The following is a 15,236-nucleotide window of genomic DNA, read 5'->3' as shown; positions in this document are numbered from 1 at the left end:
GTTAAGGAAACCTAATGGACTTAAGGGGGAACGAAATTATGATGGGTATCCTTCATATTTTCATCTAAGGCCTTATTCTAGAAGGTTCCTTGGGCTGCTTGGTGGCTAAGCTGTCCATTAGGGTTTAGATTGAAACCCTAGTAGCCTGTAAGTATAAATAAGACCCCTAGGGAATTGAAATCGGCTACCACTTGATTCTAAGAGAACCCTAGGCCAATTTCTAGCATCTCTCACCCTCTCTCATATTGCCTTCTTGCTTGTGGGGTTTGTGAACCATTAGAGGAGCTGCATTTGTGACTCTAAGCTCAAGATCAAGAAGACTACAAGGATTCAAGCTACTTGGAAGAGGTAAACCACTTAGATCTGTTTTCCTTATGGTAATTTTGAATTATATATGGTAGATCTAGGTTTGTAAGTCTTGGAATCAAAGCATGTATAATAGAGAAACCTAGATCCAAGCATTAGGGTTTGTATGAGCACATAGGAATGTTTCTTATGCATAAAACTCATCAGTGGTATCAGAGCCTTGATTGATTTCAATTGTATGTGATGCTTAACTGTTTTGTTTGCTAAAAATCGAGTTTTTTGCCTCTGTCTGATACAACTCGGCGAGTCAGTATCTGGACTCAGTGAGTTGGCCCTACTCGGCGAGTTTGTGCGTCAGACAGAGGGTATTTCGGGATTTAGCTGCTGTTTTGACTTTGATTTGATGCTTAAATTGTTTTATGAAGTTAAAATCCGAATTTTATCTTAATTAAATGATTATCCTTGCCAAAACAATAGATAATTTCAAATCTTTTAAATATTGGTTGTTTAGATGATAAATATAGATTATTTAAAGTTATTTGGTAATTATCTAATGACTAAAATAAGATTAGGTCAAATATAGATAATTATGAAATTAATTGTTTAATTTGAATTATTTGTTATTTGATCCCTTGTGTTTTGAAAAGTTCAAAACTTGCCCTCAAGTTTTGAAATTTGAATTTTGTGATTAAAAGTTTAATTTTGAATAATTTAAATTTCAAACCCTTAGAATTTTACAAGTTTAAAATTCAACCCTATACTATTATATATTATTACAAGTTTAATTAATATATATATATATATATATATATATATATATATATATATGTATAACTTAAAAAGCTAGTCTTACCGTTAGTAGGCCTCATTCACGAAGCTAGTCTATAAGGTGAGTATAAGGTTGCTGCCTATAAAATGGCGCTTAATGGGTGTACACTCACACCCACCGCTTGCTTGACTAGTGGAGGGTCGTTAGCCAAACAGGTAGGATAGGGCAAACCTCTCTTCATTAAAAGTATAATGTAAGATACAAAGTAACTACATGTTTTTCAAATTCCCAATCTTAGTTACTTTAGGGTAAAATGTGAAAAATGATGCTAATCCATGGAATTACACTTCGTACCCTTGTCAAACGTTGATGGAGCGCATGTGGTTAACCGGCACATCAATTTGAGGATGACATTGGTAGCAAAGGGTGACTCGATGTTTGTCATAGATCAATGGAGCGTGTGTGGTTTACCGGCACATTGATTAGGTGATAGAGACATTGAGTGCACCATGTTGACTCGCATGGTTATTCACAATTTGTTTGCGATCCTCGGCATCCCAGTCGCAGATTTGAAATGCATATCAAGATTTAAACATGCCATTGAAAAGTTCAATGAATCTCAAAGATCTAGGAGTTTTCTATACATTTAAAACCTAAATTGCCTTTCCATTTTTCATAGTGAGAATTAGTGAATCGTCATTCACTTACCTTCAAATTATTTACTTTTAGAGTACGGCATCCCTTTCTAAGTTGTAAATAATGTTGTTGGATCCTAGCCCTAATTTCTCATTTGGGTGTTTAATTAGGGATTCATTTCTAATCAAACTTTGTTCCCTTCTTTTTTCAGATGTCTGCAAACAACAACAACAACAACGCTTTTGGGTCATTCTCGTTGATGAACCTGTGTCAGAAAGTGACATTTGATGGGTCAAACTTCAACGAGTGGATGAGGTATATTCGCAAGATCATCCCAGATGTTGCTACTCCTGAAGAGTTGGCCGCCTTCGAGGCCCACGAGTGTAATGCTACGAAAGTTCACTACATCATGCTGGCCGCCATGAACCTCGAACTCCAAAAGTCCTATGAGGACATGTATCCGTATGAAATGCATTAGGATTTGCTGGACAGGTATCACCAGAGCGCGAGGCAAGAGCGCTATGAGATCATTACTAACATGATCACCGCTAAGATGGGGAGTGGAGAATCCCTAACCTCTCATTTGTAGAAAATGCAGAGGTGTGTTGATCGTCTTCTCAAACGTAATGTCACTACAAGAAAAATAGCCTTTTACGACGCGTAAACAACGACACTCATTGATTTATGTTACACAATGGAGAGTGACGTTAAAAAAGCGTCATCTCTTCAAAAAATTTAAGGATTTAGGTCACGCATTATTGCATGCCCTTAAATTAGCGTCATACAAGAAAAAATTAAAAACACGGAGGGCGCTGTATCTTAAATGGGCGTCCTCTATGAGTGTCGCTTTATAATTTTAATGAAAAGCGCGTTTAGTAGATAGGGGGAAAATGAAATCCCTAAAATTTTGAACACCCGCCTTCATTTTTATCCTCCTCTTTTGTTTCCTTCTTGCCCTAATTATGATCCTTTCTTCCCCCTCCATAGATTCGACTGCCGCCTTGCCTAGTTATCAACAGTCCTTCCTTCGTTCCTCACTTGCCTTCTTCGCCTGACAATATCTCAAGAAGTACAACTCCGAAAGCGTACAAGTCGGACTTATGTGTCGGAACTCCGGTAGACTGAAATTCAGGCAACATGTAGCCTCGTGTGCCCTAAAATTTCACGAATCTTGAATTTGGCTTACTTGAATCTCATTCCAAGCTGCTATCGGTTTCGCCACAGAGTTCCGCCGTTCCAAAAGCGCATATTTTCGCGTTGAGTGACTATGATTGGGTTACAATTATGCTTGAGCCGACGATTGGGTTACAATTATGCTTGAAAGTGTGAAGAACTTACATGCTCCATCTAATCATGTCATACTTCATGTTTGTATCACAAATATTGAAGGTCTATCCATTTCTTCTGACATATGGGTTTCAAAATTTGGGGTTTTTATGGGATTTGAAGTTATGGAGATGCAAGGTGCCCTCAAGGTGCTCGATGAAATGCCAGACTGTGTAAGTATATTTTTTTCATATTTGATTAGAAAAAGCGATAACAAAAATGCTTCCTCATCAGCTCATCTTATGGGTTGTGCTTCTTTGTTTAAAACACGATTACAAATTGGGGAATCCTCCTCCTATCGCATCCTTCTCTAATTTCTTTCTTCTAATTTCTTTTTTTAATGATTTTTTCTAATTTCATATTGATTTCATCTCTTGTTTCTCTATTCACAGATCTTCCAATCATCAAGGATGTATTGGAGATTGCTAATGTATTAAACAGCAAATGGAAGGTAAGTAATACCTCAAAAAACATATTTGATACCTGATCTTCATTCCATACTCACCATATATATTCGAATGTTATTATTTTTTTTAATCTCCCGTTACTATTTATTTGAAATTTATTGCTTCTGTTATTCGTTTTGTAATAGAGGCAAGTGGAATTAATGTACATAATCACCTATGACATTCTTTTCGGACAGGTATCTTCACTTTCTAGGATGCCACATCATATAATATTTTCTTTAAATTAATCATATACATAATTTTAACATTTCTTCATAGGATTCATCTCTAACAGGAGATCCAGAAAAGTACCTTATTTTGAGGAAAAGTCAACTACAGTCAGCTCTTGCAAAGATCTTATTAAAGAAGGGAGCAAAACGTATAGAAGATTTAATGTCCCAATATAAGATTCTCGGTTTGTTCTACCAATAACATTCCGCTTTATTATTTATAATTTACACAACCATATTTATTAAACGAGATCTATGATTTATCATTTATGTAGCAGATGTTAAAAAACCTCGCTATGTTCGTGTCAATACTCTGAAATTGGATGTTGAAACTGCTGTGTCTGAATTAAGCAAAGATAATATGGTAACATTAATATACATTATGGTACCCTATTTAATTTATCTTTTTTATTTTTCTGATTTTAGTTATAATAATCTTTATAGGTCGAGAAGGATGACATGATTCCCGATTTATTAGTGCTTCCACCAGCTACTGATTTGCACAATCATCCTTTGGTCACAAACGGAAGTGTATTTATGCAAGTAAGATTTAGTAATTTTTTTCATTTTGGTTTATTTTATTTCAGCCATAATTACTTTAATATATATATTTTTTTTAGGGTAAGGCAAGTTCCATGGTGGCAGTTGCCCTTGGACCTAAACCAGGGTGGGAAACATTGTAACTAGAGTTCATGCATGGGTATGCAGGAATGATGATGGGCATGAGATGGGTTCGATCACCGAACCATTTACGTGGGTCCCACATGTTAAATCCAAGATCATCCTGTTCAATTGGGCATAGCATGACAGGGTTTGGCAAACACCAGTTGGTATAGACTCTGAAAAAACAGGAAACTAGCATACTAGGTATTGCATTGGGATAAAGCTGGCATACCTGAGCAACTAAAAGAGCCTCCGAAGGGGAAGTTGTTGACGATTTGTTTTCTGCTTATATGAATCTTGAAAATCTTGACACATTAAACTCTTCTGGAACTGACGATAAACAAGGAACTGAGAATTGTGAAGATTTAGATAGTCGAGCTAGTGGAACAAAAACAAATGGAGGTGATAGCAGTGATAATGAAGCTACAAGTAGTGTTAATGATAAAGGGATTAAACGGAGTGCAGGTGGAGACATTGCTCCAACAACAAGGCATTATAGAAGTGTGTCAATGAATAGTTTTATGGGGAGGATGAACTTTGCTGATGAATCACCTAAGCTTCCTCCTTCTCCTGGAGGGCATATTGGTCAATTATCCCCAAATAATTCAATCGACTCAAATTCAAATACAAATACGTTTAGTTTGGAGTTTGGAAATGGTGAGTTTACAGGGGCTGAGCTCAAGAAAATCATGGCTAATGAGAAACTTGCAGAGATTGCTTTATCTGATCCCAAACGAGCCAAAAGGTATGTAGCTTTTTTCAAATTCATTAATATTTTCATTATAATTGGAGAAATCTGAATATTTATTTTGATATTTGAATAAACAAATATATTTTTTATGTGATATGTTTTAGGATTTTGGCAAATCGACAATCTGCTGCAAGATCAAAAGAGAGGAAAATGCGTTACATTACAGAATTGGAGCACAAGGTATGTGTTTTACATCTAATTTCACCTGTGATATTTCAATTTTTTTTAGTTATAAATGATCAAATTTAAAGATTTCTCTGTTCGGATCTTCTAATTTCTCATTTCTACTGGTAATCTCTTATCCCTTCTTTCATTTTGTGTTGTTCAGATCTTCTAATTTCTCACATTCTAGCCCTATTTAATATCGTTAGTGTTATCCAATTTCAGCTTCAGTTGGTCTGATCTATTTGTTTTGTGTTTAATTAATGGATGTGGTTTAATTAGTTAATTGAATTTTAGTTAATCGCAATGGAAGGATTATGTCTCACAGTTGTAGATTGAGATAAGAATTTTTAAGAAAAAAAAAATCAAAACAAAGCCTTAAATCGTTAAATTAAGGCTTAAATAAATTTGAGAAAAAGTGGATTTATGTTCGATAAATGTCACATAGAGTTCAAATATGTTCATTAACACAGATCTATTTCATCCGATTGACTATTTGTTTATTGCTACGCAAACCTGATTATCAAATTCATTTACATATATGATTATAAAAAAATTCATATGATTTTTCCTTCAGCTTCATGGAGTAGAAGCTATGTGTGCTGAGCTTATGCAATTACATGCTGGTATTAAGGAGTTGACTTCTACTCGCCAAAAAATTACTAGTCAAGTTCAGGGTATGACTCAAGATCTTGTTGGAGCTACTGTTGACCGGGTCTGGAACGAAATCGCAGCGCCGTGACGCCGAATCCGAACCAGCCCTCGCGTGTTTGGCTTCCAAGTGGATTAAGGGTAAAATGGTAACTGTCATTCCTTGAAGAGATGGAATGAAAAAATAAGGGTCTCATATGGTATGGAATGACATTCCTTCGTTAATGGTTTTTTCCTTTCCAGTTTATCAACCAAGCAACATTTTTTACTTCTAACTTTATCAAAATGTTATTTTAAATCATAGCCTTTATTAAAGTGTTGGTTGACTTTTTATTGATATCTCTACTTCTAACTTTATCTTTAGCCTTTAATATAGTAGTGGCATGATTTAATATGTGTTTTATACAGAAGCGGGATAATTTGGGAGAAAGGGTTATGTCTTTAGCTTTTGATGTTATATCTCGACTTCTAGAAATAGCCCCAGTGAGTTTTCATTCTATTCCTTCTTATAAATGAATTATAATCACCTGGAAACAGGGATGGAGACTTGTTTCACCACTTTTCATCTTTGCTGTAGTCTGCAATTTTTCCAGCAATAGTAATGAATGAAAAGGTTTGATAGTTATTGCTTTATTATTTTTGTTTGTTATTATTATAAGTATTATGATGGTTGTTAATTGAAAATGCATTTGCATCAAAATCCTAACTGCAAGTAAGTAATGTTTACATTGAAATAATTTCTTCTTTAGGAGTAGGATATTATGGAGTGGGAGGAAGATTCAGATGAGTACATAAGAAAAAATCTCCCTTATGAACTGGTATGCACTTGTTCAAATTGTTTATTGGTTATACGAATTCAACCAACAGTAACTAATTGTGAGCCTGTGAAGTATTCTGATGGTCAACAACATGTAAATGAAGAAGAGGTTGTTGGTGAGGCATTTGAAGATTCTGTTTTGCAAAAACTTGAAAAGGTTTGACTAATTGACTTTCACTTCGATGTATCTTTAATTCTTGATTTTCCTTTTTGACAGAATAACTTATTCCTTTTTTTGCAGGGTACTGAGAGAAAAAAATGAGTTTTTGCAGAATATCTAGAATTAAAATTTCAATATTGCTACTAGAATATGAGTACATTGATTATGTTATGATAGAAAGATTGGTGACAAAATATCTAGAATTTAAATTCCAACATAACACATGAAAGGAGAACAAGAAGGATGTTTCTATAGAAGAACTGTTGTCGATTTCAATAAGTAAGAATATCGTGAATATGGGTAGCTACTTTTTTATTTTTATTTTTTAAATTTTGTTACAGATTAATGAATGGGAAATGGATTGTGGATGACAATTTAGAATATAGTGGCCATACAAGGGTAACCATTTTGAAATGTTATAAGTTTTTTTAAATATTTATATTATTGTTATTATTACTTTTAAATATTTGCTTTAATGTTTGAATTAACTTTTTTCTTTCTTTGTTTTCATTTTTGGTTGAATTGTTTATATTCTGCAGCATATGGGTGATTTTAATTATCCAAGATTAGCTTACTTTGTTGCTGCAACATCTGGTTCAAACAAAGTACAATGCCAAAAAGTGCTTGAAGAGCTAGATGTAAGTCACATTTAATGTTCCATAAAGGTTTTCTGCTTCTTTTTGCCCAAAAAAGTTTCTCAAATACTTGGTTCTCATTTTTTCATTATATTCAATCTAGGTTTACAAACAATTGAGACTTAGTCTTGAGTTATTAAAGAAAGAAATGGAGATACAAAGGATTCTGATTACCCCTTCCTATACAATGTTTTTTTTTGTTTCTATGTATTTTGTGCATCAGGTAAAGTTGATGGAAGAAAGGAATATGAAGCCACTTGAATATAAAGGCAAGATGCAACTTTACTTAGTTGGAATTTGATGTACATAGTAGATTAGATGCAAATTTATATATTGTAAGAAATAGAATTGTATGACATTAAATTTATGCAATGGATTCTATTTTTTGTATATGATATTTTATTTTCTATTATGAAACATTAAATACAAATTTAATTTGAAAATTAGTAAATCTATAAAGAATATTTTTTTTAAAACATTTATAATTATGATACGCAAAAATGTGTGTCATCTTCATTTATGACATGGCCTTTCTTGACAGAGGCTTTCTTGATACGCATTGCGTGTCATTAACACGCGCGTCGTAAGGTTACGACACGCGAATGCGTATCGTCTTCCTTTATGACAGGGCCTTCCTTGATACGCAATGCGTGTCGTAACCGCACGTCGTAAATGCGCGTCATAAATGCGCGTCGTCTCTCTTTATGACAGGGCCTTCCTTGACACGCATTTGCGCGTCGTCTGAGCGTTTTACGACGCGCAATGAGTGTCGTAAAAGGCCTTTTTTTCTAGTAGTGTGTTAAGTTTGATGAGGATTTGGCTATCGACATAATCCTCCACTCCTTGCCCTCCTGCCACAACCATTTTAGGATGACCTACCACATGAACAAGGAGGAGGTCTCTTTGAGCAAGCTCCAAGGACTCTTGAGGACTGCTGAGAGCAACCTCAAAGACAAATCCGTTGCACCGTCCCCTGTTGTGGCCGTTCCTGTGATGGCAATAGGTCAAGGAAAGGGTAAAAAGAGGAAGGCTCCATGTAAGAGCCACCATAAGGGGAAAACCTGTGATGGTTCATCCTCAAGTGGGACCAAAGCAGGCCCTGCTAAACCTTCTTCCGATCCCAAAGAAGCAGAGTGCTTTGCCACCAAAAGGGCCACTGGAAGCGAAGCTGCCCTCAATATCTGCAAGACATAAGAGATGGGAAGATTAAGCCCACGTTTGCAGGTATGTATTCTATTAAATCTAACAACTCATCATTTGCTACTTCATGGGTTCTTGATACAGGGTGTGGTTATCACATTTATTTTGATATGTAGGGCCTAAAAAGAAGTAGGGAGGTGGAACATGGAAAGATGAACCTGATTATGGGAAACAGAAGATCGTCGCCTGTGACCAAAGTCGATGTTTATTCTTTAGTGTTGAGCAATGGGTTAGGGATAGATTTAAACAATTGTTGTTATTCGCTAGATATGGCAAAAAACATTATTTCATTTCATGGGTTGTTTAGACAAGGTTTTAGATATTCTTTTGATAATAGTAATGGTTCTATTAACGTTTATTTGAATGGTGTCTTTTATTTCAATGCATTACCTTGTAATGGGATTTATGAATCTGTGATGGGTGTTGATAATTAAGGAAATAATGTTTTGAATATTGATTCGTCTACTAGTCTAGACAAAGCATGCTTGTGGCATTGTCGCCTTGGCCATGTCAACAAGAAACGCATAGCCCAACTCCAAAAGGATGGAGTGTTGGAGTCATTCGACCATAGGGACGATGACACGTGTGAATCTTGTTTACTTGGGAAGATGAACAAGTCACCCTTTACTGGCACTTGTGAAAGGGGTGAGGGTTTATTGGATCTCATACACACCGATGTGTGTGGGCCCTTTAGATCCACCACAAGGGATGCTTGCCGCTTCTACGTGACTTTTACAGACGATTATAGCAGATATGGATATATCTACCTAATCAAGCAAAAGTCGGAAACCTTTGAAAACTTCAAAGAGTTTAAGAATGAAGTAGAGAATCAGCTGGGCAGGAAAATCAAGATGCTTCGGTCAGACCGAGGAGGAGAGTACCTAAGTCTTGAGTTTCACGACTATCTAAAAGAATGCGGAATCGTTTCGCAATTGACGCCTCCAAGGACGCCACAATTGAATGGTGTGGCTGAGAGACGTAATCGGACCTTGTTGGACATGGTTCGTTCTATGATGAGTCGGACTTCGTTACCAATAGCTTTCTGAGGGTATGCCTTAGAGACTACCGCCCATATCCTTAACTTAGTTCCCACCAAGAAGGTTTCCAAGACTCCTCACGAGAGGTGGACAAGGAAGGCTCCCTCGTTGGCACATATCAAGGTTTGGGGTTGCGAGGCTTTCGTAAGACGAGAGACTCACGACAAGCTAGAACCTCATAGTGAGAAGTGTTATTTCATCAGCTATTCGTAGAAGTCTTTTGGCTACCTTTTCTATAGACCGAGTGACAATTTCGTCTTCGTTGCTAGAAGAGGAGTTTTCCGAGAAAGGGAATTGATAAGCCAAGAAGACAGTGGGAGGCAAATTGAACTTGACGAGATTCAAGATCAAAGTGATGAAGGAACCTCTGACACTGGCACTCAACTTGAGGAGGAAACTCCTGTTGAACCTGTTGACGAGTCCTTACCTCTTCGACGTTCCACTAGGGCTAGTGTTCCACCCCAGTTTTATGGTTTTCATATTACTACTGAAGGGGATACATTTATTAGTGATAGTACACTAGTAAATTTGGACGAACCTAGCAGCTACAAGGAAGCCATGGCAGGCCCGGAGTCTGCGAAATGGAAAGAGGCGATGGACAGAGAGATTCAGTCCATGTACGACAACCAAGTTTGGAATTTGGTTAATGTACCGGGTCGTAAGACAGTCGGGTGCATGTGGATCTTCAAGAAGAAGATGGAAATGGATGGGAAAGTGCATACTTATAAAGCGCGATTGGTTGCGAAGGGCTTTACTCAAACTCCCGGAGTTGACAATGATGAGACCTTCTCACCAGTTGCGAAGATAAAGTCTATTAGGGTAATGCTTGCAATAGCTGTGTTTCATGATTATGAAATATGGCAGATGGACGTGAAAACCGCTTTCCTTAATGGAAAGTTGGCTGAGGATGTTTACATGAATCAGCCAGAGGGTTTTGTCGATGCAAAGCATCCAAATAGAGTATGCAAGCTTGAGAAATCCATTTATGGATTGAAACAAGCGTCTCGCAGATGGAATCTTTGTTTTGACGAGAAGGTTAAAGCGTTTGGCTTTCTGCGAAGCGAAGATGAATCTTGTGTGTATGTCAAAGCCAGTGGGAGAGTATAATGAGCTTCCTCATATTGTATGTCGACGACATACTGCTCATAGGAAACGATGTCCCAACCTTGTAGGAGGTCAAGTCCTGGCTTGGAAAATGTTTCGCCATGAAGGACCTCGGAGAGGCTGCTTATATTCGGGGAATAAGAATAGTAAGAAACAGGGAAAAGGGACTGATAGGACTCAGTCAAGATACATACTTTGATAAGGTACTAAAGCGTTTTAGTATGGAAAATTTGAAGAAAGGGGAGTTGCCAATCCAAAGCAATACCAAGCTGAGTAAGACTCAGAGCCCGAGTACAAAGGCAGAGATAGCTGATATGAGCCAAGTAACTTACGCTTCCGTAGTAGGCTCTATCATGTACGCCATGACTTGTACTCGCCCTGATGTGGCTTTCGTTTTGAGCATGGTCAGTAGATATCAAGGGAACCCTGGTAGAGCTCATTGGATTGCAGTTAAGAATATTCTCAAGTACCTTCGGAGGACCAAGGAATGGTTTCTAGTCCTTGGTGGGAGTAATGACTTAAGGGTACGAGGGTACAGTGACGCTAGTTTTTGTTGGATTAGTGTCTAAGTCCATAACTATTTTGGTATGTACTTGACCTGATGGTGCATGGTCCTTTTGGGTTGCCTTCACCAAAGCAAATTGATAGGATGAATTATGGAGAGAAAGGATTAAATATGATTTATTAATATATTATGAGAATAATATATTAAAGGAGAAATCATATTGTTTAATTAATATTAGTCAAGAATTAATTGGTAATTAGTTTTGTGACTAAAAGAGATTAATTAAACTAAAGGGACTGGAATTGTAATTATAAGATGATTGTAATTTGGGCTATGGATTGTCTTATATTAAGGAGTGGACGAATTCTATGGGGAACCCATTAGAAATCGTCCAAGGCCTTTAAGGAAAGGAGTCCATGGGTTGCTTAGGGCTTAAGCATCCAAATTAGGGTTTCCTTGTTAGATAACCCTAATAGCCTCCTATATATATAGATCCCTTATGACCTAAAAACGTGGCTAAGACTTCTCTAGGGTTTGTAGACGTTTTAGGGCAGCCTCCATCCTCTCTCCTCTTCATCCTCTTTCTTATGGTGTTTGTGAACCATTAGAGGAGTAACACTTGTGACTCTAAGCTTTCTAAAGTCAATACAAGGAGATTTGGGATTGTTATTGCTACATAACAATCAAGGTAACATCTTAAACCTATTCTCATGTTAATATGGTTACTTGTATGCTAGAATTAGGGTTTATAGTCTTGGATAACTTTCATGTACAATAAAGAAACCTAGATCCAAGCATTAGGGTTTGTATGAGCACATAGGATGTTCTTAGGACCAAAACCCATCAGTGGTATCAGAGACTAGACTGGTTTCTATTGTATTGATGCATTATATGTTTAAAAAATTCGATTTTTTGGTTTCTGGAGGCTGGACTCGCCGAGTCCATAGCTGAACTCACCGAGTCCATGCTGACTCGACGAGTCAACTCGTCAGATGGGGTTATCTTCGCGATTTCTTGTTGTTTTTGCTTATGGAAAGTTGCCTTATCATATTAGATCAATATAAATCCAATTTTTTGATATATATGAGTATATTCTTGATCTAATTGAAGATATTTATCAATTAATAAAATATTTGTTTCCTTATGTGATAATTGATTAATTATTTTGATTAAATTGGTAAATTGTTTTGCAAGAAATCATTAAATAAATCAAATATGGACAATTATGTGATTAATTGTTAACTAAGATTATTTTTTATTTGATCCTTGTGTTATGAAAAGTTTCATATTTTCCCCTTTAGGTTTTATAGTTTAAATTTGAACCCAAAGGTTTTGTTGTTTTGAAATTTAAATAGTTAAAACCCTAATGTTTTGAAAAAGGTTTCAAAACTTGCCCTCAAGTTTTGGAATTTAAATTTTGATTAATTGTTTAATTTTCATGTATATTTAAATTCTAAACCCTAATGTTTTGAAATGTTTCAAAACTTGCCCTCAAGTTTTGGAATTTAAAAGTTGATTAAAAGTTTAATTAGGAATGTTAAATTCTAAAACTCTAGTATTGTTTTGAAAAAGTTCAATTCACACCCTTATGGTTTTATTAATTAATTAAGGTCTATAATTAAAAGAAGTTTAATAAATCCATAAAAAGTTTAGGTTTACAATTTAATTGAATTAAAAGTATAATTGTTAAATTAGACCACCTAGTATTTTAAAAGTGTAAAATACACCCTATATATATATATATATATATATATATATATATATATATATATATATATATATATATATATATATATATATATATATATATAACATTAAAAGTCTAACATTATATATATGTATGAGTAAAAGTCAGTCTTACCGTTACTAGGCCTCATTCACGAAGCTGGTCTATAAGGGGTGTTTAAGGAAATTGCCTATAAAATGGCGATTGAATGGGTATCCACTCTTACCCACCGCACACTTGGCTAGTGGAGGGTCGTTAGCCGAACGGGTAGGATAGGACAAAACCTTCCATTATAAGTATAATGAAGTACTAAAGTAACTAAATGTTTTTCAAATTCCCAATCTTAGTTACTTAGGCAAAAGTGAATTGATGCAATTCCATGAAATTACACTTTGTGCCCTTGCGAAGACGTTAGTGGAGTGTGTGTGGTTTACCGGCACACTAAATGGTTCTAAGCAAAGGTAGCAAAGGGTGACTCAATGTTTGTCATAGTTCGATGGAGCGTGTGTGGTTTACCGGCACATCGAATAGGTGACTGTAACACGTGGGGGCACCATGTAGTTTGCATGGTTATTCACACCCGCTTTGTGATCCTCGGCATCCCAGTCACAAACTAGAGGGGCATATCGAGATTTAAACATGCCATTGAAAGTTCAATGAATCTCAAAGGCTCTAGGAGTTTTCATAGATTTAAAACTTAAATTTCTTTTTCGTTTTTCATGGTGGAAATTAGTGAATCGTCATTCACTTACCTTCAAATGTTCTGCAATTTGGGTTACGGCATCCCTCTCCCGAGTTGTAGAATATTGTGTTGGGTCCTAGCCTTAGTATTTCATTTGGGTGATTTACTAAGGACTCAATCTATCAACTAACTTGAATTCGTTTTCTCCCGTTTTGTAGATGTCAAAGTTCGACAATTATGGTCTTCCCAAATCCCGTGGAACAAGCTTTCCACATGAAGATGATATTCCACGATTCGATCGAGGAACGAGAGATCATGCTTCACTTCCTCCACCTCCTCCAATTATTCTCCCTAACCCACAAGTTCAAAGGATTGAAAAGTTCAAGATCACTCAAGCCCTTTTGGCAAGTAAACATAAAGAAGGAAAGTCGGTGTGTGCACACGTCCTAGGGATGAAGTCACACATTGATAGGTTAAGAATGTTGGGATCCGTTGTCTGTGAGGAAATGGCTGTTGATTGGGTTCTTCAGTCACTTCCTAACTCATATAGTGAGTCCGTAAGAGAATACTATATGATGAACCGCGACGTGACCCTTATAGATCTCACCTATATGCTTATTGCTGCTGAATCAGCAATGGTTTGGCGCAATAGAAAAGCAATGTTGATTGGTGAATCTGCCTTAGAGAGCTCTATGGATGTAGACAATAGCAACGAAAGACATGCAATGATCGAAAAGTTTGATCATAAGAGAAAGGCGATCTCTGAAGTAGTTCCATGTGCTATTCCAAAAGAGTCGATTTGCTTTTATTGCCAAGAGAAGGGGCATTGGAGACGAAGCTGCCCCATTTACCTAAGAGATCTAAGATATGGGAGATTCGAAACGTATGGCTCTAATATAGGTAAAATCCATTGACTAACTCTTTTAAGCTTCTATTCTAGATTCTAAATACATAATGTGATAAGATTACAATTGATGTTTTGTAGGATCGAAGAAAAGAAAGGAAGCTTAAGGGAAGAAGTGAGCAGAATCTAACCGTGAAGGAATGGATTTCGATCGCATTACTTGAAGATTAGATTCTTAAGCTACTACTTAGAGTTAGAATTAGAAATATGTATTAGCATAGTTTTTCAATGAATTGCATTGTAAGGACAAATTTTTCCGCAATAAAATAAATTTTGATTTTATATTATCCTTGCAATGGCGTGTATGAAAAATTAATGTTTGAATGTTTCTATTATTAGCAATAATGGATTTGGTTCTTATTATGTTATTTATGGAAAGTCGAAAATTTACCAAATAAGGAGAGTTTCTCATCGCCCAAGTTTCAATTGGACAGAAACTTGGAATCATGCAACTTGGTTGCACAATAAATGAGAAATTTCATATTTGGAAATTAGACTAATTCGTTGACAAAGTGTCAAGTGAAGG

The 15,236-nt window shown here is 36.1% G+C and overlaps 1 protein-coding gene, 3 long non-coding RNA genes and 1 pseudogene across 5 annotated transcripts; all 5 read left to right on the top strand.

Annotated features, from left to right (window-relative positions):
• Positions 1–3,429: 3,429 nt before the first annotated feature.
• LOC145072691 (uncharacterized) lies at positions 3,430–3,889 on the top strand. Its single transcript, XR_013691099.1, has 3 exons — positions 3,430–3,488; positions 3,630–3,680; positions 3,763–3,889. It is a non-coding gene; the product is annotated as an uncharacterized LOC145072691 (long non-coding RNA).
• An 85-nt stretch (positions 3,890–3,974) lies between these two features.
• LOC145072685 (uncharacterized) lies at positions 3,975–4,467 on the top strand. The gene is made up of 3 exons (XR_013691095.1): positions 3,975–4,077; positions 4,158–4,256; positions 4,422–4,467. It is a non-coding gene; the product is annotated as an uncharacterized LOC145072685 (long non-coding RNA).
• Positions 4,468–4,666: 199 nt separating this feature from the next.
• Positions 4,667–6,031, top strand: LOC145066488 (bZIP transcription factor 29 pseudogene; annotated as a pseudogene).
• Positions 6,032–6,261: 230 nt separating this feature from the next.
• On the top strand, positions 6,262–6,897 carry LOC145072679 (uncharacterized). The gene is made up of 3 exons (XR_013691094.1): positions 6,262–6,423; positions 6,518–6,553; positions 6,690–6,897. It is a non-coding gene; the product is annotated as an uncharacterized LOC145072679 (long non-coding RNA).
• Positions 6,898–7,191: 294 nt separating this feature from the next.
• LOC145072663 (uncharacterized) lies at positions 7,192–7,942 on the top strand. 2 transcript variants are annotated; one of them, XM_079019136.1, is made up of 3 exons: positions 7,192–7,316; positions 7,457–7,555; positions 7,776–7,942. In XM_079019136.1, exons 1-3 carry the CDS (start codon positions 7,263–7,265, stop codon positions 7,851–7,853), a joined length of 231 nt encoding a protein of 76 aa, XP_078875262.1. In that variant the 5' UTR covers positions 7,192–7,262; the 3' UTR covers positions 7,854–7,942. The 2 variants fall into 2 exon arrangements, with proteins under 2 accessions (XP_078875262.1, XP_078875256.1); XM_079019130.1 differs by having other exon boundaries at positions 7,656–7,942.
• Positions 7,943–15,236: the final 7,294 nt, after the last annotated feature.

Source organism: Lactuca serriola, chromosome 1 (assembly GCF_051521515.1).
Source record: "Lactuca serriola cultivar US96UC23 chromosome 1, Lser_US96UC23_V15, whole genome shotgun sequence".
Lineage (NCBI taxonomy): Eukaryota > Viridiplantae > Streptophyta > Magnoliopsida > Asterales > Asteraceae > Lactuca > Lactuca serriola.
Note: the sequence above shows the minus strand (reverse complement) of the source record. Positions and strands in the feature narration are given on the sequence as shown.